The following is a 25,461-nucleotide window of genomic DNA, read 5'->3' on the forward strand; positions in this document are numbered from 1 at the left end:
TAAAACTATTTCTTTTAGCTCATCCCATCCAACCATCCAACCACATAAATTCAACCTCATTCATGCACAGAGTCAGAAATAAGTCAGATTAAATTAATATTTTGAGCCTGACCTGTAAAATTGTGCAGCTTTTTCAGATGTAGTGTGAAAGTTTTAGTGTTTTTCCATCCTAACAATGGACGCAGGAATGAAAAATGACATTTTAAGATGCTACATTTAAATTTTAATATACGTGTTTTTGTTCGGCTGAACTCTGAGAGTCGCGGAGGCTTAAAAGCTTGAAGTTTTTTTACTGTTTGTCAATGTTTTGTCAGACGCTGCCCGTCCTCTTCCCGTCGCCTTTGATCGTTTTACGACGTCCCATCTGCTCCAGTGCCGACAAACTGAAGAGGAGACATGTTTCCACGATTTTACCGAGGTCGCCATGGTGTGACATTAACTCACCCTCCGACATCATCTCTCCTTCTCTGTTGGTTCTTGTAACATTTTGGTAAACACCTTTATCGGAGTCATATCTCCCTCCATTGTGCTGCAGACAAACCAAATAATTACAAATAAAAAGCTCACAAGTTTGATCCGCAGTCTTCGATTGTTATTCCGTCCTGTAATCTCAGACATCAGCCATTAAAGAGTTGTGTGTTCAGCGCTCTGACACGAGTTCTTTGAAACGAGGGAGATAAGGATCCTATTGGGGTCAATCTGCTGCAGAGGCAGACAAAGGAGAGAACGCAAACTGTTCCCTGTTCGGTCCTGTGCGGTATCTCCATTACTACTGCAAATAAATAAATGACCAAACAGAAGCAACATGGAAATAATCCATGTGGTCTGCAGAGCTGCAGAATGTGGAAAAATAAATATTATAAATGAACAAATATATGAAAAAACTTTGGTTATTTTTATTTATAAGTCCATGGTTTTATCCTTTAATTCTGACGGTCATTTTTCAAAATAAAACATCTTTCAGACGCTCTCACTAGTAATGGTTCTAATCCGATCGATGATTACGCAGACGATACCCTGCTGTACCTCTCTCCTTTAACGTTAAAATCTCTGATCTGCAAGACTTCACCAGCTGATCTGATGTCAGTCAACTTCCTTCAACTTAACTCTAACAACAGAAATCCTCTTCATCATCGAGCCCGGAGAGTATCTCCCGAAAAACAAGCAGCAAACGTGGATCAAACCTCATCAAGTGTCTAACTAAGAAACTAATATCCAACCTCAATGAACTGAACACCATGGTGACTAACGAAGATTTATTTACAATTTGCACTCAGAAGAAATGGAAGTCCTCAGACATGATTAAGGGACAAAAGCACTGGAAATATATGATAAATAAAAATCTGCATCAGAGTCATAGTTTGTATGTTTTTAAGTAAGAATCCACGTTTTAGCACAAATAAATATCTTTTCTTTGCTCTTCTCGATCTTGTTTTATAATAACGTAGGTGATAAAACATTTGGCAGCTCTTTCTAAGTTAAAAAGTCTTTCTATATTTGTCTATATTCAAAGTGTCCTGGCCTCCTTAGCTAATATTCATACTGTACCTTACAGTTTGGAGGTTCTCATTTGTACTGGACATCTTACACGCTCAAACGAAATGGGATGCTCTGATGGGGACCGGACTCCAAAGATCCTCCATTAGTAGATCTGTGTTTTTTCCAGCGTCATTGCACTCCTCCTGCTCCCATGAAGACGGTATTGATGGGAGGCAGCGAAGACACCAGGTCCTGCATCTCTGAGGACGACGGCACTCGCTGCTGAGAGAGCAAAGCGTCCTGCGAGGTGAACGGAGAGGGAACGCCGAACATGCAGGGAGCCGATCCCGACGAGGGCAGGGAATGATCTGACGAGGAAACAACAGACATGTAAAAAATGAAATACATTTAGAACAATTCAAACCTGCAATAAGTAATTTTAGGCCACTTGGGGGCAGTAAAAACAAGCTAGAAACACAACACTGATGTTAAAGTGTTTTTGTCCTTCACTGACACAAAGTTCTGTTTTCAGTATTTTCAGGTTTTCTTCATGGTATTTTAGAGTTTGATTACAGTACAAAAGCACAACTTTACAACTTTATTCAGTGATTTTGGTGGAACTTCAGGTTCAGTCTCCACCACATAATCCAGAAAAGACAAAAGTCCTCTAAACTTTTGTGCTTCCATCATCCCCGCCGCATGTTTTGCTGCTGACCTGCTCCGGGTTCGGCCTCGGTGAAATACGCTCCGGTGGTTTTCCTCCCCGGTTCGTCCAGGATGTTGAGCGGATCGTGGACTTCGGAGTACGTCGACGGGAACGGGCGCAGGCTGCCCACGGTGCTGATGACGGACACGTGCTGGTCAACCAGTGATGTCATGCGCTGGCTGTCCAGGTAACTGCTGTTGCCATAGTAACCTGCCACAGAAGGAAAGCTTGGCATTGAGTTCCTGTCTTGTTAATAAATTGAGTGCATCTGGTTTGTGGTTACCAGCATCGGGATCAGGGTCACGTGAAAAATGGATACTATGTATAAATTAGTTTTTGTTTGTTTGTTTGTCTGGATTCTTTCAGCTCTAAAAAAACCTTCAAACCAAACGATCAACAGGAAAAAAAATCACTTTCACTTTCATTTTAAACCAAAAATAAAGAAATAAAGAAATAAAGAAAAGTATTGTGACAAAACAAAAAGTGAAGGTTGGGAACCAGTGACACAGAGTCTACTATTACAAAATTCTCAAATATTTTTGTATGAATAAATTAAAGTGATTCATTTATCAAAAATGATTTTTAATTTGTTAAACACCTCCTCGGGTCTCGCTCGGTTAAAATAATCAGAGGGAGTGAAAATAAATCAGTTTATAGTAATTTACCTCTCTGAACCTTTACGTATAAAATAAGTTCATTATGTGCAGATATTTGCAAAAAGCACAGAAAACGTCAAAGTCACACAGCAGCAACTGTTTCACTGATTCTGGAGAAACTGGATCATATTTTATGGAGGAAATGTTTTTTGGTTTTCCCTCTGATGTCCTCCGGCTGCTCCGCCTCAACTCTCTGTGATTTACAGAGTTTATGATGGACAGTGAAGTAAACTGTAGCTGCTGTTAGCTCATGTTAGCTCAGTTTGTAAGCCGCCGTTGCTAATGTTAGCTCAGTTTCTTAACTGTTATTAGCAAGTATTAGCTTATGTGAGCTAAGGTTAGCTAATGTCAGTTGCTGTTAGCTCATGTTAGCTCAATTTATTAGCTGTTGTTAGCTAATGTTAGTTCAGTCTATTAGCTGCTGTTAGCTAAAGTTAGCTCAGTTTCTTAACTGCTATTAGCGAATATTAGCTTATGTGAGCTAAAGTTAGCCAATGTCAGTTGCTGTTAGATCATGTTAGCTCAGTTTGTTAGCTGCTGTTAGCTCATGTTAGCTCAGTCTGTTAGCTCATGTTAGCTCATGTTAGCTCAGTCTGTTAGCTCATGTTAGTTCAGTTTGTTAGCTGCTGTTAGCTCATGTTAGCTCAGTCTGTTAGCTGCTGTTAGCTCATGTTAGCTCAATTTGTTAGCTGCTGTGGCTCCGCCTCAACTCTCTGTGATTTACAGAGTTTATGATGGACAGTGAAGTAAACTGCTGACAGCTGTAGCTGCTGTTAGATCATGTTAGCTCAGTCTGTTAGCTCATGTTAGCTCATGTTAGCTCAGTCTGTTAGCTCATGTTAGCTCAGTCTGTTAGCTGCTGTTAGCTCATGTTAGTGTTTGTACCAACAGGCGTTATGGACGACCAGGAAGAAGAAGAGGAGGTAACCAGGCTCAGCAGCTTCTATGGACATAATGGCAGAGGAGAAGAGTAAATGTGGGACTGACTTTTAGTGGTTGTCCTTACCGCTGTGTCCTGCAGCAGAGTACGTCTGTCCCTGACATCCACCACCCGTTGGGTTCAGTCCAGCCCCCACAAAGCTGAACCCCTCTGCCGAGTCCAGAATCTGAGCCGCCGTCTGAGCGTCCAGTCCCTGCTCGGTCTGAACTGGATCCGTGCCGGAGCTGTAGCCGGACGTGGGTCGGACTGCGGAGCCGTAAGGTGTCAGGGAGCAGTTAGAGGTGTTGGAGGAGTGATGGTGAGTGTAGAACACGTCTTTAGTCAGGTGCTGGTCGTTGAAGGAGGGGTACCGGGAGAGATGATAGGCCAGCGATGGAGCCGGAGACTGGACCGACGCCAGACACTGGTTCTGAGTCTGAGGCCTGAAACACGGATCAAACAAATCCTCAGACTGTATTTAATTTAATTTATTTGACTCGTTAAATGTCAGGACAGTATCTTCAGACACAGACCTGAGTGCAGGCTGGTAGTTTGACGCCGAGGAGCCGCTGCCTGGTGTGAAGTAACCAGAGCTGGTCTGAGGTAAGCAGTGGTACAGGGTCTCTGGGTATGAGGCGCTGGAGGTGGGCTGGGTCATGGCGCTGATGGAGGACAGGCAGGAGGAAGAGGAGGAGGAGCAGGCGGTGGAGGAAGATGAAGATATCAGGGGTCTCCCTCCCCCCGTCATCGGCCCCTGGTTGATGACGGAGCCTCGGTGCACTAACGCTGCCGGAGAGATAGGGGGCGTCATGAGGGGCCCGCTGACCTGAGAGAAGTCCAGCTGACCACCTGAGTGTGAGGACGGAAAACACACTTCAGATACCACGAAGACTGAAAACACTTCAAAATAAAACGTTTTAATCTTACCTGTGAACCCCGCAGACTCTGTCCCCTGATAGATGACGGTGGTCGTCTCCAGACTTTGCTGCTGATTGGTGGACAGAGACATGTAGGCGTGTTCTCCCAGTGACTCGTTCTTCACTGATTGGTCGATGGCAGCGCTGGCCTTGTTGCGATTAGCTAAGAAACAGGAACTGGGAGAGGCCATGAACGCCGCTTTGCTGGCATCTGAAAGCGTAAAACAAAAGAACATCAGGTCAGAGCGGCAACAATAACTTTGATTGTTACGTAACACAAGACAAAAGGAGGTTTTCCTCGCCACTGTGTGTCTAGACTCTTTATGGAAAGTATCATGAGATACCTTTTGTTATGATTCGGCATGATATACATAAATAATCTATGAATCTGGGCAAGAAGTTGAACTATTACTGCAGGAAATGTTGCATCTAGATCTTTATAGAGCATTTATTTGACATATCTCTGTGTTTACCTTTGACCTGGTTTCACAGGTTTCGTGGCCCATTTATAAAACTATTTATAAATATTATAAATGATCTTGACTCACCTCGCATGTTGTAAATATAATTATCGATCTGAGGTCATGTAGAGTGTTGAATATAGAGATATTGTCATGTACAAACCCTCTTTTTAAATTATTAAATTAACATCTAAGTTATGGGAGTTACTAATCCGACTAGCACTATGTACTAATACGTACATATGTGTGCATATATTATGTAAATGTTTAATACTGCTGTAATATATGGATATTTGTAAGTATACATTCAGAGTGTTGACATTATATTCTACTATAATTTACTTTATTTTCCTTTTCTGTTGTGTTTTGATGGATTTCCACTCACTCTGAATCGTCTCTGTGCTCTTCAAATAAAAATGTTTTAATTACTTTCACTCTGATGTAGGAGAAGAGTTCACATTTCAAACAATTCAAGTTTATTGTATTTGGTATTAGTTATTTATATTTCATTTAACTAATTATACAAATGCACGTTTGTTTTATAAAAATCAACAATCTGCAACGTTGTGGAGCGTTAAACTGGATTCACGTGGACTTTCCTCTTCACTGTGTCCCAGAACAGACTGCAGACCTGCTGCAGGTCTGAGTCCAGCTGGACTTCTCTGTGTGAGTGTTTGTTTTAATGACTGATACCTGCATTTTTCATGTATTTGTCCAGAAGGTTCTGCAGGTCCTGCTCCTTGTCGTTGTTGAACTGAGTCTCCAGAGCCAGCAGGATGTATTCATCTAACAGCATCCGGATCAGGTGGAAGGAACCTGTCGAAGAAGAGGCGCTCAGCTGTTCACCCACGTCTCAAACTCTTCAAACAGACGTTTTAATAGAAACCCAGCTTCTTCTTTATCTACTGTTTGACCTTTAGGATCAAGCTGCTCTTTGTTTGACCTGCAGGGTCGCAGGTTTGAAACCTTCTGTGTGTGTTTGAACACACACACACACACACACACACACACACACACACACACTGTGTTGCATGTGTTTGAACAGAGAGCACGCGACCCACAGATAAGACTTTGTTTAATCAAGGCGAGCCTGGCCATTACAATTTATGACGCTATTGTAGCAATCTGCTCTGAGCTGGCTTGTATTAGCCGTGTGTGTGTGTGTGTGTGTGTGTGTGTGTGTGTGTGTTTGACTGATGGATAAAAAAGGAGCTCAAAGTTAATTAGATGAGTGACAGGTATTCATTTCAGAGTCAATCACAGGATGTTGTCGTCATGTCGAGCGTGCAGCTTTTACAAATTGTGTTTTAATATTGTCTAATTAACTCTGACACTGAGTTATCAGCCGCGTGTAGATAATATTTACCATAAACTGGTATACACGAGTTAATACACGCAGTAATACCACATTGTAAAAATACTCTGTTACAAGTAAAAATACTCCTGCATGCATGTAAAAGCAGGACTTTACTGCTGTAGCTGAAATTATGAATCATTATTATCAAATAATTAATTTCATTCTGGATCCATCTGCTGATTATTTACTCCATGAATCGAATGATTGTTTGGTTTTTGAAAAATTAAGAAAATAATGAATTTTTTTTTGTTTTGTCCAAACTCAAACATGATTACAAATAAATTAAAATTATTAGAAAGAAAAGAAGAAAATCTTCTGAGACCATCAAATATTTTTACCTGAAAATGACAGTTTAGGATTATTATTAACTAATTAATTAATTTTCTACTGTCAATTGGTTGTTTGAAAGTTTCATTTATATCAAAACATATTTTTTGTGCATAAACCTTAAATCTTTCAGATAATTACAGTGAAGTAAAAAATAGAATATTACCCTTAAATGTTGCAGAGTAGAAGCAGAAAGTACCTCAGATCTGTACTTGAGTAAATGTACTTAGTTACACTCCTCCCCTGTTTTACAGACTGTAAACGGAGGCATGTAAATGTTTTATAATTTATATATGACATCAAATATGAAACTTGTTCATCATACAGTTTGTCCAGTTAAAGGATCTATTGGCAGAAATTTAATATAATATTCATAACTCTGTTTGTACACGCTTTGAAGGAGAGGGTGAGGTAAGGGGTATTCAGTTTGTTGCAATCCAAAATTCACCTTCAGTGTCATTAAATCTGACACATTGGACCTTTAAAATCCACTGAATCATTTTGGATTTGTAAGAGGACGACTGTCGGTTTGATGCTCGGCGCTGCTGAGAGTTAAATCTTGTTTCTCCCTCATGAGGGAGTTTCACAACGGCTCTTCAGAAACCTGTGGGTGCCGTCACAGAGACCTCGTCCAGGTGTTGTGCCGTCTATAATCGGTAACTCTTAAACTGCTCTTACCGAAGCTGGTTGCGTTGTTGAGCGTGAGGTTGTGCATCACTCGGGCACCGAAGAAACTCCACCTGAGGAGGAAATCCTGAGCTCGCTTCTTCACCGACCGACCGCTCTGCTTCCCGGGCTGATCGGAGAAAGATCAGAGAGGAAATAACTGCTGGGTTGCACAAAAAGACAAATACGAGCACACACTGCAGCGGGCGAGCAGCTGCTACCTTGATGACCTTATGCTCCACGACAGAGTCCAGCCACTCGATGAAGGACTCCACTGTGGCGTTCTTTCTCAGCAGCTCCTTCAGCTCCTGGAAGACGGTGACGGAGTCGTCTGGAAAATAGATTTTTGAAAATGTAAATCTGTGAATATTTAATTTCTATCATGTTTACATGAGCTCCATGTTCTTACACTCGGAGTAGATGTCCGGGTCCTGGTCTCCGGCAGCGTTCATGCTGAGCAGAGGCTGCGAGCTGATGCTGCTGAGATCCACATTGTCGATATCCAACACCATGCTGGTCACTACCGCCTGGTCAAACAGCGCCGGGCGGGCTATCTGGAAAAACAATGTGGAGAAGAGACGTTAGAGTAAACTGTGAGCTGTGTGTGAGCTGATCTGTTCTGCAGGAAATGCCGTACCTGTGCCAGGTGTAAGAACGACGTCTGCCTCTTCAGGGAGGAAACAAAGTGCCGTGCGATGGGGAGTTTCTTAGCCGCGAGGCATTCCGGGAGGTTCTCCAGCGAGGAGGCGAGCCAGTGCTCCCAGTGTTTGGCAAAGTTTCGGATATCTGCCAACAGACTGATGAACAACAAACAGGTAATTAAATAATGAATCATCCAATGATCTATATCTATATCTCACAGCTCAAATAACCCCTTTTAAATCTAAAACATCTTTCAGTCAATCAAGAAAATTCCCTCCAGCAGAAAAGGAAAGCAAATGTTTGAAGTGACAAACCTTTCAGGCATCTCCTGCATCGTGGCAGGAATCAGAACGTCTGTTAGAACCTGAAGAAACAAGGAACATGTTAGTAAAACTGAGTGTGTGCTGCTCATCCAGGTAGGTTTCTATCAGTGACTATGGTTTATCCTTTCCTGCCCTAAGTAAGAGGTTAGAGAAGTTACTGGTGGTTCAGGTAGAGACGAAACTGAACCGCCACCTTTACACTCATAAGAAAATGTCTCTGCTCGCCAAATATGTTCAGAAGAATCAAAGCAAACATCCCATTTTACGAAACAAAGGACCAGAAGATGAGCTGTGATGAAGTGAGACGGTATTTCATAACAACCTTATACAGGATGGAGTCACAGACGCAGAAGATGTCGACGATAACGGGGTTCTCCAGCAGCGGCAGCAGGTGGTCGGGCATTCCCTGCCAGAAATGGAGCAGAAAGTTCTGGATCTGAAACAAAATATATCAGAAGAGTTCTGTCAGTTAAACTCTTCAGTGGTTTTCAGAACAATAAAAAATGAACTCATGTGACATTAACTATCACCTCCTCAAAGTTGACGTTAATGGCATTATCCAGGATGCACTGGCAATGTGTTTTATACATCATGATCAGAGTGTCCACCTGCAGAGAGATATTTGAAGAGCGATTAATGAATCTGCAGTCATCTCAGTTTTAATTAATACTTCATCACCAACCTTTTCTCTGGAGATGTTTCCCTGCAGCAGGAGGTGTTGAGCGTTGGGGAAGTCTGGAAGCAGCGTCCCAGTTTTAGAGCTCAAAGAGTATTTCCTGGTGAAGCCTCCCTGAAATATAAAATAAATGTTAACAAGAGAGAGAGAGAGAGAGAGAGAGTACTTTAACTCTAAATATAATTTTCCATTTTCATTCACCTCATTCTTGAGCTTACTTCCTGAGAATCTGTGAGAGGAACAGAAACATAAGTAAGATCATGAAAGAAATCGCAGTATGAAGCTCTGTGACGCGTTCAGAGGAAGCAAAACGTGATTCTGAAATATGTTATTCATTACTTTTAGAGAAAAGAGCAACGTTATGTCGATGATGATGTGTTTTACATTCACAGGAACAAAACAGTGTCGTCTGCAAAGAGCCTGAGACGAAACAAAACTGAATCATGTTAATCGTCTCGTTACCTCGTCAAACCTTTCCCAGAATACACAGAGTGATAATAAGCGCTGCTCTCTTTGATGCCAATCCCATAGTAATGATATCTGCACGTCAGGATGATAAACACAGGGATCAGAAAGTGAATGTTTGATTTGAACGATGTATGAAAGATGGATGGACTTTACTTGGAGTGTCCTCTGGTGCCGAGTCTTCTTGTTGTTAGAAGAGGAAACTTCTGTCGAATCGTCTGAGGAGGAAAGGAGGTGAAAAAGTTCTGGTTGGATCAAGACGAGCTTCGTCTTCTACATGATGATGACTTTGTTGTTACTCTACAGAAGCCTCATATTGAACAGTTTGTCATGTTTCTAACTGTGTAACTACCAAACACACAGGGAACTATTTAACCATCTAGAGGCCAATTATTTTCTAGCTTCATCACAATATCCAATGGAAGGGCATCATAGAGGCACCAAACAAACATCCAAGAGGGATCCTAAAACTAAGTAATAAGTCTCCAGGTTCCTGTTTCTGATTTTATGGAAGACATATGGACACACACCTTTCCAAACGTAGCAGCACAGGCCGGCTCCAGTTTCTCTTTCCTGCAGAAGTCCAGGTAGTGAGCATAGAGGATACATCGCGGCAGACACACTCCTTCACAGACTATATAATTCTCCTCCAGCCTGTTCAGACACATCACAGAGAAAATCACTCATACATCTGAATACAGATGAGTCACGACGAGGACAAAGAAACATGCAGTGATAGAAACATTGTGAACTGTGAAGGTGGTTAAAAATCTTTTTACTTTGCAGCTTAAAGAATCATTTTTATTGTAAGTGACGCGCACACGATATTTCACTACATCTCAGACACAGATATTTCACTCTGACTGCCTTTGTAGTTACTAGTTACTTTTCAGGTTAGAGTAGTTCAGAGCCTTCTTGTCATGTATCTGTGGTGAACCTTTCTGAGGCAGATTGTAACAACATGTCGACCCGACTCAACGTGAACGAGACCGGAGAGGACGGTCACGTTAGTCAGTTCAAACTCAGTTTTGAAACGTGCCTGAGGGACAGTCGGGTCTGAAGGACAGTCGGGTCTGAGGGACAGTCGGGTCTGAGGAACAGTCAGGTCTGAAGGACAGTCGGGTCTGAGGGACAGTCGGGTCTGAAGGACAGTCGGGTCTGAAGGACAGTCGGGCCTGAGGGACAGACGGGTCTGAAGGACACTGCATGTGGCCGACTTTGGTTCTCAGTGTTTGGTCATTTCTGTTTTTGTTTTTTTGAACTTCTATTGAACTTTTGTTCATCTTTAGTTTTGGTGATTTATTTGTCTGTCTCATCACTAGGAGCCTCTGCTGTGATGAAAACGAGCTTTTAGCTTCATCTGGTTCGAAACATGTTTCTGTAGATGTTCTGTCTCCTCCTTCTTACACTAAATAAACCTTTTACAGTATCCAGATACGATCACAGAGCTCCTACCACTGCAGGGTGAGCTGTGTCTGTTTCTTCTTGTCCTTGATGATCTGACTGATGGTCTTCCTAGAGGACGAGATGCTCTGTTTGATGGTCAGGTCTGGGTTGAAGTCCACCAGGTCCTGGTCCTCCTCAGAGGACGGTGTCTCATTACTGTCCTCTGCCTCTGTGGGAACATGCAGACAGTGTGGGTACAGAGTTCATCAGAGGAGAAAGGTCTTTGTGTCGCGCTGAATCAATATTTTCTTACTAATGGAACATTTTATTTTATTTTTTTATTCATTTAATTATTTTATTTCTCCGACCTTGACAAAAAGATTCTTTCATTCTTCACTTTGTTCACTCGGTAAACAATACGTTTCATGAGCAGCGTTCTCTGAAGAGTTACGTAACAAACATTCACAGACGTTTACAGCGACTGCATTTCATTTCCTGCAAACTCGAAGAAAAGTGAGAAGAGAGACAAACCTGAACACCATTACTGCCGCAGCTGATCATATTATTATCTAACAAACCAAATTAATCAAACAGGAATGCAGGTTATCACAGGTTGGAGCTTGTTTATCCACCAGATGACAAATATCTCAATATTTGAGCTGACAGAAGAAATCAGTTTGTAAGTTTAAAAGTTCCAATAAAATTAGATGTGAATCACCTCAGTTCAACAGTGTTTCTGTATATTATATTTAGGATTCTGAGCACGCTTTAGAGGAGAGTGGGCTGAAATTAAAAGAGGTAGGCATGATGAAAACAGCACAATTAAAATTATATATTATATATACATTAATTTAAGAAACAGACGTGAACTTCTTATACAGCTGCAATCAGGCATGAGTTGGGTCGAAGCCTTTGGAGCGAAACATTTAACCCGTCGTCATGACGAGACTCTTATTACATGTGTGATATTTACTGACTCTAACACTGAGAATATGGAGTGTGTGCTTTCCTGTTTGTGCATCTGTCATCTGTGTTTTCTTGACGGTTATGAAACCCAGAAGAAAAGTTCATATCTGCGCTGTCAGCTGTTCGATTTTGTACGATTATTCAACATTTTGCACGTCTAGAAATGTAAAAAAACAAACAAAAAACAGTTCAAATGAAGATTTAGTTCAACATTTTAAAGCAATCTGTCTGTATTTGCTTTATTCTTCACCTCCTGTTTTTGTGTCTTCATCATCGTCCTCATTCATGTGTGAAGAAGACGATGAATCAGTTCAGTGAAGTCTGTTGCTGCAGCACCACCATGTGGCCGACCTGTGTGACTATATTTTTTGTGTTTTCACCTGAGCTAACCACAGAAAAACATTCAGATCTAACGATTATTTCAAGAGGACAACATAGGAAGTTTCATCCTCATCGGTCTGACCTCCAAACATCAACAAGTCTTCATGAGAATTCACCTGATTTGATGCCAGAGTCATCCTCCTGATGGAAATGTGTCTGTTTGTCGAAGTCTGTTTCTTCCGGCGAGCTGCACAAAGTCTTGGTTAGAGAGTGAATGAGAAACACTCCGTCCCTGGCTGAACTCTCACTGCTGCGTTTCATCGGCATAGTCACGCAAAACAAACGTCGGCAAACAAAATCAACCAAAGAAGAAATCTGAAGTCAGCCTGCGGTGGAAAAACCAGTCCAGCTCATCTGTGCCTGTGAATCAGCTCAGATCTTTACAAACCGTCTGTCAATCCGAGCTTCCTACAAATCCAGGAAAATATAAAAAATGTCACGTCCAGCATTTTTGATCCAAACACTGACTTGAAATAAAAAGTGAAAAAGAAAAATCTGTGTCGCTGCTGCTGCTGCTGCTGAAAACCTGCCAGAGGAAACCTGAGACTAATAAAGCCGTGCTGTTGGGGAGGCAGGAGCTAATGAAGCCGTGGATGCATTCATCATATTTACAGAAGACTGGGACTAATCCAGGTTATTAATGATTAACAGAGAAACCCTCATCCATCTGTCCATCCGTCCATCCTGCCTCCCACAGTCAGCTGGCTCTTCATACAAAGTTATATTTGCATAAGAAGGTAGCAGCAGGTTTAAGTCAGGATTGTTAAGTCAGGATTGTTTCACTTCGTGTTTAATAAAAGTTGTTTTTATTTCAGCAGAGCTCAGTGATTCATCTGTCAGGTTGTTTGTTTCTGTTGATATAAAGAGATGTTTGACGAATCATTTAATCGACTCATGGTGTCGGCACCATATTCAGAATAATAATGCACCTACCTGTTCACCCAATGTCTCAGCCACTGAAGACTTTTATTCCAAACTTGCTCCAGTGTGACGTGCAGCTGTGACCGTCTTATCTGTTTTCCCCCGGGGTCCTTGAAGGTATCACCAGGTTAACCCCCATCGGCCTGGCTTTGCTCTCTCTCACCTGGACTCATCCAGCCTTTGTCTGCCATCACCATCATCCGTCATGGCCTAGGAAACGGGTTATACAAATTAATCTGACGTGAGTGTTGCCTCAAGATCAAGATGTAAACACCTGGAAATAAAAGCTGAAATGTTTGATCTCTCGTCTCAAACGACAAATAAAGGAACCGGCCTGTTTCTAATACTTTTGGAGGGGACTGTACATACGTTATTTATTGTTGTATAACTGTGTTTAAATGTTTAAATATCAGTGGACAGATATTTACACACTGCATGTACAAAGCTTCTAAACCTGCTATAAATCATATTTGTACCATCGTCTTACTGTCTGCAAACGTTATCGTTGTTCATATATATATTTACAGAGTCGTACTAGTATGTGTCTGTCTGTACACAAGTTAAAACCCGCCTGTTTAAAATCGTCTTTTCCATCTGATTCAATCGCATCGTCCTATTCTAAACTGTTTTTAATGTTGTATTCTTGTAATTTGATACTTTTATGTTTCTTTTTCTTTTTGTTTCTGTTATTTGCTGTCTACTCTCATTTATTGTAAGGTGTCCTTCAGTGACAGAAAGGCGCCTATGAAATAAAATGTATTATTATTATTATAAAAACCAATAAAAGTGGTTCAGTAAGTCACGGCAGCATAAAAACACATGAAAGTTTAAAGCTGTAATATAAAGATAATGTGATTTAAATTAATGTTTCTAACTCATGTCCACGTTATTAAATTATAAATGCTGCAGATATTTTACATCATTTCTGAGCATTAAATTTAAATTTCTCACCTTGATGCACGCAGGACAAACCGGATGTGATGTCAGAATCAAGTTATCGATGCTACATCTCCAGAATAATTCAATAAAATAATATTTATTTAATTATTCTGGAGATTTAGATCAAGTTATTGATGCTAAATCTCCAATATTTGTATGAACACAAAGTATGGATCAGGTATGTTATAAATATTCATATCATAAATAAACCAATAAGACAACCGAAGAGTTATAAAGACCAAGACCAAGACTGTATCAAGACTATGACAAGACCAAGACAAGACTATTAAGACTATGACAAGACCAAGACAAGACTATATCAAGACTATCAAGACTATGACAAGACTGTATCAAGACTATCAAGACTATGACAAGACTGTATCAAGACTATGACAAGACCAAGACAAGACTATCAAGACTATGACAAGACCAAGACAAGACTATTAAGACTCTGACAAGACCAAGACAAGACTATCAAGACTATCAAGACTATGACAAGACCAAGACACGACTATCAAGACTCTGACAAGACTATTAAGACTATGACAAGACAAGACAAGACTATCAAGACTATCAAGACTATGACAAGACCAAGACAAGACTATCAAGACTCTGACAAGACCAAGACAAGACTATTAAGACTATGACAAGACCAAGACAAGACTGTATCAAGACTATGACAAGACCAAGACAAGACTATCAAGACTATGACAAGACCAAGACAAGACTGTATCAAGACTATGACAAGACCAAGACAAGATTATCAAGACTATGACAAGACAAGACTATTAAGACTATGACAAGACCAAGACAAGACTATTAAGACTATGACAAGACCAAGACCAAGACTGTATCAAGACTATGACAAGACCAAGACAAGACTATTAAGACTATGACAAGACCAAGACCAAGACTGTATCAAGACTATGACAAGACCAAGACAAGACTATGACAAGACTGTATCAAGACTATGACTATGACAAGACTGTATCAAGACTATGAGCAGACCAGAATCAGATGTTTTACATCATTTCTGAGGATTAAATTTAAATTTCTCACCTTGATGCACGCGGGACAAACCGGATGTGATGTCAGAAAGGTGTTTGACGCAGGACCGCAGCATCTTGTTGAGGGCAGGTGGAGCTCATGAGGCAGGTACAGGTGGAGCTCGTGGGGCAGGTACAGGTGGAGCACGTGGGGCAGGTACAGGTGGAGCACGTGGGGCAGGTACAGGCGGAGCTCGTGGGGCAGGTACAGGCGGTGAGACACAGGTACAGGTCCGCGTGCACAGACGTCAAACATGACGTCAGCTGACCGTTAGCATCGTTAGCTTCGCAGCCGTTAGCTCCGTGTGAGTTGAACAGCTGTTAGATGTAAACAAAGAAACAGCTGAGTGACTTCAGGTAATTCAGGACGTCTACCTGTACGCTGCAGATTCACAGAAACCAAAACAATCATTTAAATATGTTTAAAAACTATTTTAGGCGCCAAAGTTTGAGTTAGCGGCGTTAGCTGGAAGCTAAAAGCGAAGCTAGCCGCACGATTAGCAACATCAATAAGGTGAATAAAATAATATTTATTAAATTATTCTGCAGATTTAGATCAAGTTATCGATGATACATCTCCAGAATAATTAAATAAAATAATATTTATTAAATTAATCTGCAGATTTAGATCAAGTTATCTATGATAAATCTCCAGAATAATTAAATAAAATAATATTTATTAAATTAATCTGCAGATTTAAATCAAGTTATCGATGATACATCTCCACTTTTATTTGTATGAACACAAAGTATGGATCAGGCAGCGTGTGATAAAGTTATATTGTAAATAAACAAATAAGACAACCCAACAGTTATAAAGACCAAGTCAAGACTGTATCAAGATCATGACAAGACTGTATCAAGACTATGACAAGACCAAGACAAGACTGTATCAAGACTATGACAAGACTGTATCAAGACTATGACAAGACCAAGACAAGACTATTAAGACTATGACAAGACTGTATCAAGACTATGACAAGACCAAGACAAGACTGTATCAAGACTATGACAAGACCAAGACAAGACTATGATAAGACTAAGACAAGACTGTATCAAGACTATGACAAGACCAAGACTATGACAAGACCAAGACAAGACTGTATCAAGACTATGACAAGACTGTATAAAGATATATTTTAGCATAATAAATATATTTAAGTTCTCTGTTAAAGGGCCAACCAATTTTCCGCTCATTGTTCCTGTTTATTCCCATGAATTCCCAGTTATAGTTTTGGTCTTTAAATAAAATCCAGAGTCCTCTTTGTCTGAGACAAGACTGAGTAAAAATTCAGTCGAAGATGAGACCAAGAATGACCAGACATGGTCTTCTTTATGGAGGTCTACATCATTTATTCATGTTCTATAAGGGAAATATTTGTTTTGATAGATAGATAGATAGATAGATAGATAGATAGATAGATAGATAGATAGATAGATAGATAGATATTTTAACACTGATATAGAGTATTTGTTTTATTTTAGTTAAGATTCAACAACTGTTTTCATTACACCACTGTGGTTAAGGTTTGGTTATACTGCAATACAATAAAATCTGTAGACTTCGGCCTCTGATAAAGCCTACGTTATGTATTATTATTATTACAGGCTTAGTGTATGTTTTAAAGGTTGATATCAGTGCTCGTATGTAATTTAACATTTAGTTCTCCAATTTTTCCTTCAGGTTCTGTTTTGGATATGACAGTCACTGATGCTGCTGCCATGCAGTCAGTGCTCGGCTCTGAACATCAGAAGTAAGTAAAACAATTAGCTCAGTGTTCATTATGTTTTGTTTTAACGGTTCAGACGTTGACTGCTAAGTTAAAGGATTTAGTGGAGGACCAAATCTGGCCACACATGAGTTAATTAGGCTCCCAATTAAACACGATATTATTGTCTTTTACATGTTTTTCCAAACACGTGCTCCGTGCACCAGGCTCTGAGATGGGTTTTACTATGGACAGCTGGTACTTGAATTAAAACACCTCTTGAATATTAATAATACAAGTCACTTATATTTGCAGGTCTCAAGATTCTGGTCCCTCTGCGCCATGTGCTCTTTGGCCAGTGGACCTCAAGTTAACCCACTTGGACTGGAACCCTGAAGCAACCCTGATACACTTCCAGGGGCAATACCTCACCATATGTGAGCTTGACTATAACATCTTGCAAACAGAAATACAGAACGCACCAAAGACTGAAGCTGCAGTGGAAATCGGAGAGTTTTGCCTTGTAGAGGATTTGACTTCAGGTCGTTGGTACAGAGGAAGAGTTCAGAACCAAACAGAGGACTTGTTGGATGTTTTCCTCATAGATCACGGTAATGTCCTGAGTGTCGACACCGCCAACATATCTTCCTGTTCAAATGACCTGTTCCTCCTGCCTCCCAAGATAGTTTGCGGCTTTCTTGCAAATGTAGTCCTGCTTCAGGGTTGTCCTCATTCTGTAGTGGAGAAGTACTTCTCAAACCTGATTGGAAGAGATGCCACAGGTTACATCCAAGCCCTCCTACCCCACAAAGTGCTCCTACTGGAAATCCCTGACATCAACATGGACCTTGTTAAACATGGGTTTGGGAGGCACGTGGACACAGATACTTTCCTCCTGTTGGTTGAGATGGTCACAGAGGTGCCGCTCAAACAGAACATAGAGCCAGTTCCGGACTTACTCATTGAAAAGCAAAGGGGACAAGAGTTTTGCTTCAAACCATCTCGTTTGCAGGGATACGAAGACATTTTGTCACTCTGTGGGCCTAGGTTGAGTTGTGGGACACGTGCTAAAGTTCGTGTAACTGCTGCTGTCAACCCAGGGCTGTTTTACTGTCAGATGACCAGCATGGAAACAGATCTTTGGGAAATGTCAAAGAAGCTTGCTGCAGTTTGTGAGCAACGAGCCAAAGAGCGCAATCACAAGACTCCAGAAAATCTGGGTTTATTGTGCGCCGTTAACAGCAAGGATGAGAAATGGTACAGAGGCTTTGTGCAGTTTCTCCCAGTCAACTCTCAAGTTAGAGTTTTCATCATCGACTATGGGTTCTTTGAATCCGTCAAAGTTGAGAACGTCCACAGGTTGCCGCCTGATTTCGATTCAGCACCGATCATGGCGTTCTCATGCTCGCTCTTTTCCCTCAATGACCAGGACGACGAGGTCAAAACTCAGCAGTTGAGTTTCCTCAAGGCAGGGTTGCTTGGAAGAGTGTTAGATGTTGAGATCAGAAGTTTTGACAAAGAAAAGAATCTGTACTTCATCACAGTAATTGGTGCTGAAGATAATCACACAAAGGAACCAGAGCCCATTCAGGAGCCTCCTAGAATGAACGTTGAGCCAGTCTTTGAGAGAGAAACAAAAGAAATGTCACCTCAGTGTGGCTATTTGTACCACGAGACAATCATGGGTGAAGCATTGGGTAGAACATTGGAGTCAGAAGAGGTGCAAGTAGGCTCTGTTTTTGTGGGCTATGTCGAGTATGTTCAGAATCCAAACCACTTCTGGATGCGAACACAAAAACGCAACGAGGACTTTGAAGAAATGATGACACAAATGACAGATCACTTCAGTCAAGTGAGGCTGGATGAAGATGTATTGTTGAATCCTGCGCTTGGGACACTGTGCTGTGCGGTTTATGAGGAAGACATGCATTTCTACAGGGGTGTAGTGACAGACACTCTTGACCATGGAGCTGAAGTCCTTTTCGTCGATTTCGGGAACATTGAGAAAGTACCGCACATGTTGATCAAGAAGATACCCGAGACATTTGCCGGGAAACCGCCATTCGCCTTCTGTTGTTCTCTTGTGAACATTTTTCCTTCGGATGGCATCTGGACCAGCAACACCTCTGATATTTTCAGGAAGGCTGTATCTAACAGACCCGTGCTCGTCCATGTGGTCCAGATGAGAAAAAACAAATTTGTTGTTGATCTCTTTGAGATGGGAAGTGACAACAATCAAAGTATCACCGAGTTCCTGATCTCTTCAAAAGAAGGGGAATTCTGGAAAAAGATGCAAAAAGACACCATCGACGTGACTGGAAAAACAAAGACACACATCAATGGGAATACAGAGCAATGGGATGATTGTGGGATGGAAGATAAAACATGCAAACATGAAACTGAACAGGCCAAAGCCCCTGTTTACTTCAGAGGATTTAGCATCGAGCCTGGGTATGAGTTGGCTGTGCGTTGCTCTTACATTGTCTCGCCATCAGATTTCTGGTGCCAGTCTCTGGATAAAGTTCCAGCTTTGGAGGAACTGATGGACAAAGTTCAGCTGTATTACTCAACTCACACAGTCGCCCTCCAATCAGGGGATTCATGTTGTGTTGCCAAGTTGCCTAAAGATGGAAGATGGTACAGGGCTCTCATCACAGAAAAACAGAACGGTCATGCCAGAGTGTTGTTGGTCGACTACGGGATTGTCATCCAAATCGAGGAGGACAACCTTCAGGCAATACTGCCTGAACATGTTTATTTGGAAGGACAGGCCTTCAGGTGCAGCCTTTACAACTTGATCGAACCTGCTGATCCCAAGAACTGCGGGGATTGGAGTGTGGCGGCAGGTGACTCGCTGAAAGATTTTGTCCGTGACAGCACCTGTGATCTAAGATGTAAAATTGTCTCTTGGGTTATTGTGAAAAACAAAGGGCTGTGCAATGCTGTGGACCTCTACAACACACAAACACAACAGAGCATAAGAAACTTGCTCTTGGAACAGGGCCTGGCACAAGAAGTGACGGATCCAACAAATCAACCGTCAACAGTGGTTCCTGAGTCTTTTGTCTTCTCTTCATATGATCAAAGTCCTGGAAAAGAGGAAGACGTCTACATCACACATGTTAGTAGTCACTGGGAGGTCTACTACCACCTTGAGAGAAACACAGACATCATCGAAGAGCTTGAAAAGAAAATCTCAGAAGAAAGTAAGAAAATGATGCAAGCCAGTGTGAGACCTGTTGTGAATAATCTGTACCTAGCAAAATACTTCGATGGCAAATGGTACAGAGGCTATGCGCATTCTCTTCCGTCGCCTCTGCATCTCAGTGTGTTTTTTGTGGATTATGGAAACACAAACATATCTGAGAAAACCGATGTCATGTTGATCCTCAGAGAGTCTGCCGATTTGTTGTACACACCCATACAGGCTGTGAGATGTAGCCTTGCTTCGGTGTCTAAGGAAGGGCACTATACAGATGTCAAGGAATGGCTTGAAGGTGCAATCCTCAACAAGCAAGTGAGAGCCGTCATAGTTGGAAAGAGTGACGATGGTTCATTTGATGTTGAACTGTTTGATGGAGAAGTCAACATCAACGAGAAGGTTAAGGAGCTCATTGTTAATCATTTACCTAAACCAAAGACAGTTTTGTGTTTTGACGCGAGCAGCACAAAGTCAACACGTAAAACTTCCAAAACCAAAAATGCAAAGACGTGGACAGGTCAACATGGAGGGCGTTCTTCAAATGCTCCCTCATCAAATGGACGCGGTGGGAGACAAGTTGGTAGTACACTCCAGAAAAAGAAAGGAAACACCAAAAAGGTTCACGGTAAAGCTCAGAGCAAGGATGCAAATGTAAAAGAACAAAGTGAGCACCATACAAAGAGCTGTGTCCCTCTGAAACCTCAAGTAAAACAACAAAGTGAGTACCACGATACAAACACAAAGTCAGAACAGCCACAATATACAGAGAAAACGGACAACCCTCAGATCACATGTTTGCCTGACATGAAAGTGACCGAAGGTTTCAGGGCGACGTGTTTCGTCTCCCACGTTGACTCGGTCAACAGTTTTTTCCTTCAACTGTCAGAGGATGAACCGGCCATCTTGAAACTGGTTGAAGATCTCAACTCCGACATCTCCAGAGATTCCTTGAAGACTACCGCACCTTTAAGAGTCGATGATCTTGTTCTGGCTGAGTACGAGGAAGACGGCGCTCTGTATCGTTCTGTTGTGAAGGACTGTGAAGGAAGTTCCGGTTTCAAAGTTGAGTTTGTGGATTATGGAAATTCAGCAGTTACGGGGAAGGAAAAGCTCTACTGCATACCAGAGGAGTATCTCTCTCAGCCAAGACTGAGTATATCATGCTCCCTTTGGGACTCAAGCACATACAAAGATTTTGAGTCTTTCATCGATGCTGTAATGGAGAAGCCTCTCATGGTCGATTTTGTCCGTCAATGTGGAACTCATTGGAAAGTCAAGGTTGAGATTCTTGATGAAGCAGTTGGTCCAGCGCCACTTTTAGCTGCTGTTGAAAGCAGCACTGAAACCGAAACGCAAGAGGAGCCTCCTGCAAGTTCATCTGAAACAGTAGAGAGCTCATGTGAACAGAACTACCCGAGACAAGAAGTGAGCGAAAATGAAACGACTAAATCCGAAAGAATGACGTGTTCTGTTGAAAACTTAGTGCTGGAACCACCACCTGCCAACCCAAAACCACCACCTACCATACTGGAACCACCACTTAAAACACTGGAACCGCCACTTTTCAGACTGTCCAAACTGAAGGTAACAAACTACAAGTGCCAGAGACCACGTACCAGAAACAAGAGTACTTCTAAGAGGAATCAAAGCAAAATCATGACATCCTCTGTCAGAGCGAAGAGTGATTGTGCACATGGAAACATACCACTGACTATTCAAGCTAAAGACACAGAAAATTGTAGAGTTCTGTCTGTACTCAGAAACGGCAATTTTTACGTAAGACTAAACAGGACAGATGAACAGCTTTCTGCATTGGAAGATCGCATAATTAACAACCTATATATGTGCAAGGTGGTGGCTGAAGACGATGTCAAACAAGGCCTGAAGTGCTTAGTTCAAGTACACGAGGACAAGCCGTGGCACAGGGCTGTTGTTGAATACGTACACCAGGGAACATGCTGGGTCTTCCTTGTGGATCATGCAACAAGAAAAGAAATTCCAAGTCACTCAATCAGACGACAGTGTAGCAACCTGACAAACATCCCGAACCTTGCAGTTTTGTGCAAGGTGAACTGCTCGGGGCTCCGCGAGGAAGAGGGTGGTCACAAATCATTGTGTGAAACCATGAACCCGATGGTAGACAAAGAAGTCAAGCTGGTGTTTGTGTGCTACTCAGAAGCTGATAAACTTTGGGAGGTTGAAATAATTATGACTGAACAATATCTCATTCATCATACCAAAACCTTACCGCAGCAGAAAGAAGAGACGAACCCATCACCGTCTGAAAACGGAAGTGAGCCAGCAGAAGGAAAATCAAGTCAACCTGAGCAACTTGGTTTTGCTCCTGTTGATTTCGACAAAGCGTACTCTGGCTTTGCTGCTGCAGTGACGACTCCCTTCGAGTTCTGTGTTGTTCTGGAGGACTCGCTTCTCGTCATGAACAAAGTGTCCATAATGTTGGATGATCTACCTGGGCAGATCACTCCTCTTCCCGAAGCCCACCTGGTCCGGGGTGTCTGCTGCCTGTTGAAATCGGACACCAAGAACAAGTGGTGCAGGGCAGAAATCGCGGAGTCCGACACCACCGTGATCCTAAACCTGGTAGATTACGGCCACTATGAATGCATGCCGTATGAAGACCGCTTTAAGCTGAAGAGGATTCCAGTGGAGATGACGAACTTGCCAAAAGTGACGTTCCCCTGCGTCCTGAGAGGGGTGAAGCCAGACATAGCGGACGGACAGTGGACCGATGAGGCAGCGGTCTTCTTCCAGGAGTGTTTGTACCAGAAGAACCTGCAGATCTTCTTCAGAGAGTTCGTGTCAAACACACACTGGGAAGTGGACGTCGTGGTTGATGACGTGCATGTTGCCAAGAAGCTGGTGGATGCTGGACACGCGAGTTATATAGACGACATGCTGGGGCTGAGGTATGTATCTATGAAATCAGTTTAAAAGTCACAGTTTTGCTGCCAAGACTTTGAAGATACGGTTGGATACAAACTTCTTTCTCCTGAATACTTTCAGGTTCCAGACGCAGAGCTCGTGTAAAGAAGATGAAGTCTTAGACAAGAAGTCAGATCATCATGTTGATGAAGCAGACGGGAAGACGGCGCTCAGCGTTGTGTCTGAACCTAGACAATGTAAGAATAATAGTTTTAAAACATTTTGTTCATTGACAGTCACATGAGAGTGTACGTTGATCCCTGCCAACATTCAGCATTATTTCCAAAATGTAGCACTGGTTTCCTGATACGTGACTTCCCTCTAGTGGTTTGTTGAGGAATCTCTGAGAAATGTATTTAAAAAACACACTAAACTCTGAAAATACTAAAACATTTTAAATGGAAATAAACTATGAGATCACAGGAACGTGATTTAAATTAAGTTTTGCATTTCCTGTCGTTTGTTTCTGAGCTAAAACGTGACTGGAAGATAATAAGCAGAGGTGAAGTGAAACTCTGCTGGCTCCAAACAAGAAATATTAACAAGTGTGGATCACGATCCTCCTATTGAACCCGACAGTGTTGGCCTATGCCAACTTTAAAAACACTGACCAAGACAAAACCTGTGCAGGATCAGGCTTAAATGTAAATAAATTAAAATGATCCATCAACCAGAAACTTGGAAAATGTTCGTTATGCACAGTAACGTGTACGGTACGGGTTACAGTGTTTGTTCTCTTCTGTTGCAGGTTTCCTGATGTGAAGGCTCGCATGTTGTCGAGGATCTGCTGCTGATGAATCCACGTCAGATGTTTGTTGGATGTTCTGATCTCCAAAACAGTGAAGCCTTGATGTCACTGTGTAAACTTCCCTGAATTTATTTAGTTTTCTTGACGTAGTTTGAGACGTTTTGTGACGTCGGCAGCACGTTATGTTCTGAGAAATCTGTTGAACAGTTAAATATTTGATTTAAATAAGTTTCCCTCTCATGGCAGGTCGTTACATGTGTCTGTTTTAAACATGTAAAATAATTAGAAGTTGGACTTGCAGTGTTTGTTTTGATGAGTTGAGCTAAATAAGTTTTAAATTCTATATTTTGTAGGATATTTTTCAAAAGGTCGACTTTGTTAACTTTGAGTTTTGTGACCTATGAAAAGTTTGTTTTGAGCTTATTACGTTTAACGTACGTTTGTGTTGAATGCAATGAATCATCTTCAGGTTAAATTAAATCTTTGTTGACACTCATTTTGCTTTTTATTTTTGTTTTTACTATTGAAATACACACACAGACACACAGTACCACTGGGTGGCGCTGTTGAGCCAGGATTGTTTGTTCATGGAAGTTCTGATAAACTTTCATCAAATTAGTGTTTCAGCTGTGTCCTGTGAACGGAGACTGACATCACAGTGTGTGAGGCGCAGTGATGAATGTTAAACTTATGATGAAAAATAAAAATGTCTTTTTCAGAGCTCGCAGGTGTTTTTAATTCAAACTTTTATATACTGAAAAGCAAAGCTGGGTAAGTTCCAGAGAACAAAGTGAATAAAATTTATACTGATCACTAAAAAAAACATCTGTTAATAGAAAAACATAAAATAAACAAAATGAAAAGTCATCAGCATGTTAAAGGGATTAAATATGATCAACAGAGAAGATCAGGGGGATGAAAAAACACTGATGTCAGAAGTGGGATTCGAACCAACGGCTCTTTTTTTTTTCTTGTGGTTTAAATTTTGAATTCAAAAGATGTTTAAATTAAAATTAAATAACCGACTTTAAGTGAAGGAAAATGTCTCTCCAGACCACTGACTCTATATAATAACAGAATTATCCTGAATCAGTGAAATCGTTACAAATATTACGACTGTACACTATAATGTGCGGTTACCATGGTTACTATGGTAAAAGTAACAAAGTGCAGTACTGTGAAATATTTCAGCTAAAGTTTAAAGGTTTGGCAACAAGACATTTAAATAAATATATATATATATTAAAAAATACTAATAGAGTGGCTAAGCACTGTCAGCTCTCACAGCAGGTCGGCGGTTCGAATCCCACCTGTGGCAGGAACACGTATGTCTGTCAATCAATCTAATTAACTTCACACCACTCTGTAAAAACTGACCAATCATAGATTCAAAAGAAATTTAAGTTTTACTCCACTAACATGTACGGTTACCATGGTTACTGTGGTAAAAAAGTACCTCATTGTAGAATTTGATATTTCACCCATAGTGAATGATTTTACACTGTGGCCTCCTCACGCTGTAAGGTCGGCGGTTCGAATCCCGGCCGTGGCAGAACGTTTCTGCGTCGAGTGAACAAGTTCTCCGCTGTCACGGTCACGTAAAACGGGCAAAGTTCAGAGAATAAA

General features: G+C 41.4%; 2 protein-coding genes across 9 annotated transcripts; one reads left to right on the forward strand and one right to left on the reverse strand.

Moving 5' to 3' along the window:
* Positions 1 to 1,164: 1,164 nt before the first annotated feature.
* On the reverse strand, positions 1,165 to 15,355 carry rfx6 (regulatory factor X, 6). Of its 5 annotated transcripts, none has more exons than XM_027284651.1 (22): positions 15,247 to 15,320; positions 13,269 to 13,458; positions 12,444 to 12,735; positions 11,050 to 11,209; positions 10,125 to 10,248; positions 9,751 to 9,812; positions 9,592 to 9,669; positions 9,331 to 9,358; positions 9,136 to 9,243; positions 8,984 to 9,061; positions 8,776 to 8,889; positions 8,445 to 8,494; positions 8,126 to 8,285; positions 7,898 to 8,042; positions 7,710 to 7,819; positions 7,501 to 7,618; positions 5,832 to 5,954; positions 4,688 to 4,888; positions 4,294 to 4,606; positions 3,848 to 4,203; positions 2,195 to 2,395; positions 1,165 to 1,847 (listed from the first exon to the last, which is right to left on the reverse strand). In XM_027284651.1, the coding sequence occupies exons 3-22, from the start codon at positions 12,592 to 12,594 to the stop codon at positions 1,669 to 1,671; spliced, it is 2,859 nt and encodes a 952-aa protein (XP_027140452.1). In that variant the 5' UTR covers positions 12,595 to 12,735; positions 13,269 to 13,458; positions 15,247 to 15,320; the 3' UTR covers positions 1,165 to 1,668. The 5 variants fall into 5 exon arrangements, with proteins under 5 accessions (XP_027140452.1, XP_019121278.1, XP_027140451.1 ...); XM_019265733.2 differs by having other exon boundaries at positions 1,166 to 1,847; positions 4,294 to 4,609; XM_027284650.1 differs by having other exon boundaries at positions 1,166 to 1,847; positions 4,294 to 4,609; positions 13,412 to 13,458; positions 15,247 to 15,267.
* tdrd15 (tudor domain containing 15) lies at positions 15,233 to 24,331 on the forward strand. 4 transcript variants are annotated; one of them, XM_027284618.1, is made up of 5 exons: positions 15,233 to 15,338; positions 16,918 to 16,987; positions 17,258 to 23,071; positions 23,169 to 23,284; positions 23,836 to 24,331. In XM_027284618.1, exons 2-5 carry the CDS (start codon positions 16,932 to 16,934, stop codon positions 23,847 to 23,849), a joined length of 6,000 nt encoding a protein of 1,999 aa, XP_027140419.1. In that variant the 5' UTR covers positions 15,233 to 15,338; positions 16,918 to 16,931; the 3' UTR covers positions 23,850 to 24,331. The 4 variants fall into 4 exon arrangements, with proteins under 4 accessions (XP_027140419.1, XP_027140418.1, XP_010748153.2 ...); XM_027284617.1 differs by having other exon boundaries at positions 15,252 to 15,342; XM_010749851.3 differs by lacking the exon at positions 15,233 to 15,338 and adding an exon at positions 15,343 to 15,458.
* Positions 24,332 to 25,461: the final 1,130 nt, after the last annotated feature.

Source organism: Larimichthys crocea, chromosome XI (genome assembly GCF_000972845.2).
Source record: "Larimichthys crocea isolate SSNF chromosome XI, L_crocea_2.0, whole genome shotgun sequence".
Lineage (NCBI taxonomy): Eukaryota > Metazoa > Chordata > Actinopteri > Sciaenidae > Larimichthys > Larimichthys crocea.

Coding starts and splice junctions, on each gene's coding strand:
- rfx6 (XM_019265733.2), bottom strand. CDS start 12,594: ATGCCGATGAAACGCAGCAGTGAGAGTTCAGCCAGGGACGGAGTGTTT. Junction 11,210..12,443: donor TGACTCTGGCATCAAATCAG/GTGAATTCTCAT, acceptor ATGTTCCCACAG/AGGCAGAGGACAGTAATGAG. Junction 8,043..8,125: donor CGTTCTTACACCTGGCACAG/GTACGGCATTTC, acceptor TTGTTTTTCCAG/ATAGCCCGCCCGGCGCTGTT.
- tdrd15 (XM_027284617.1), top strand. CDS start 15,276: ATGTCAGAAAGGTGTTTGACGCAGGACCGCAGCATCTTGTTGAGGGCA. Junction 15,343..16,917: donor AGGTGGAGCTCATGAGGCAG/GTACAGGTGGAG, acceptor TTTTTCCTTCAG/GTTCTGTTTTGGATATGACA. Junction 16,988..17,257: donor CTCGGCTCTGAACATCAGAA/GTAAGTAAAACA, acceptor TTATATTTGCAG/GTCTCAAGATTCTGGTCCCT.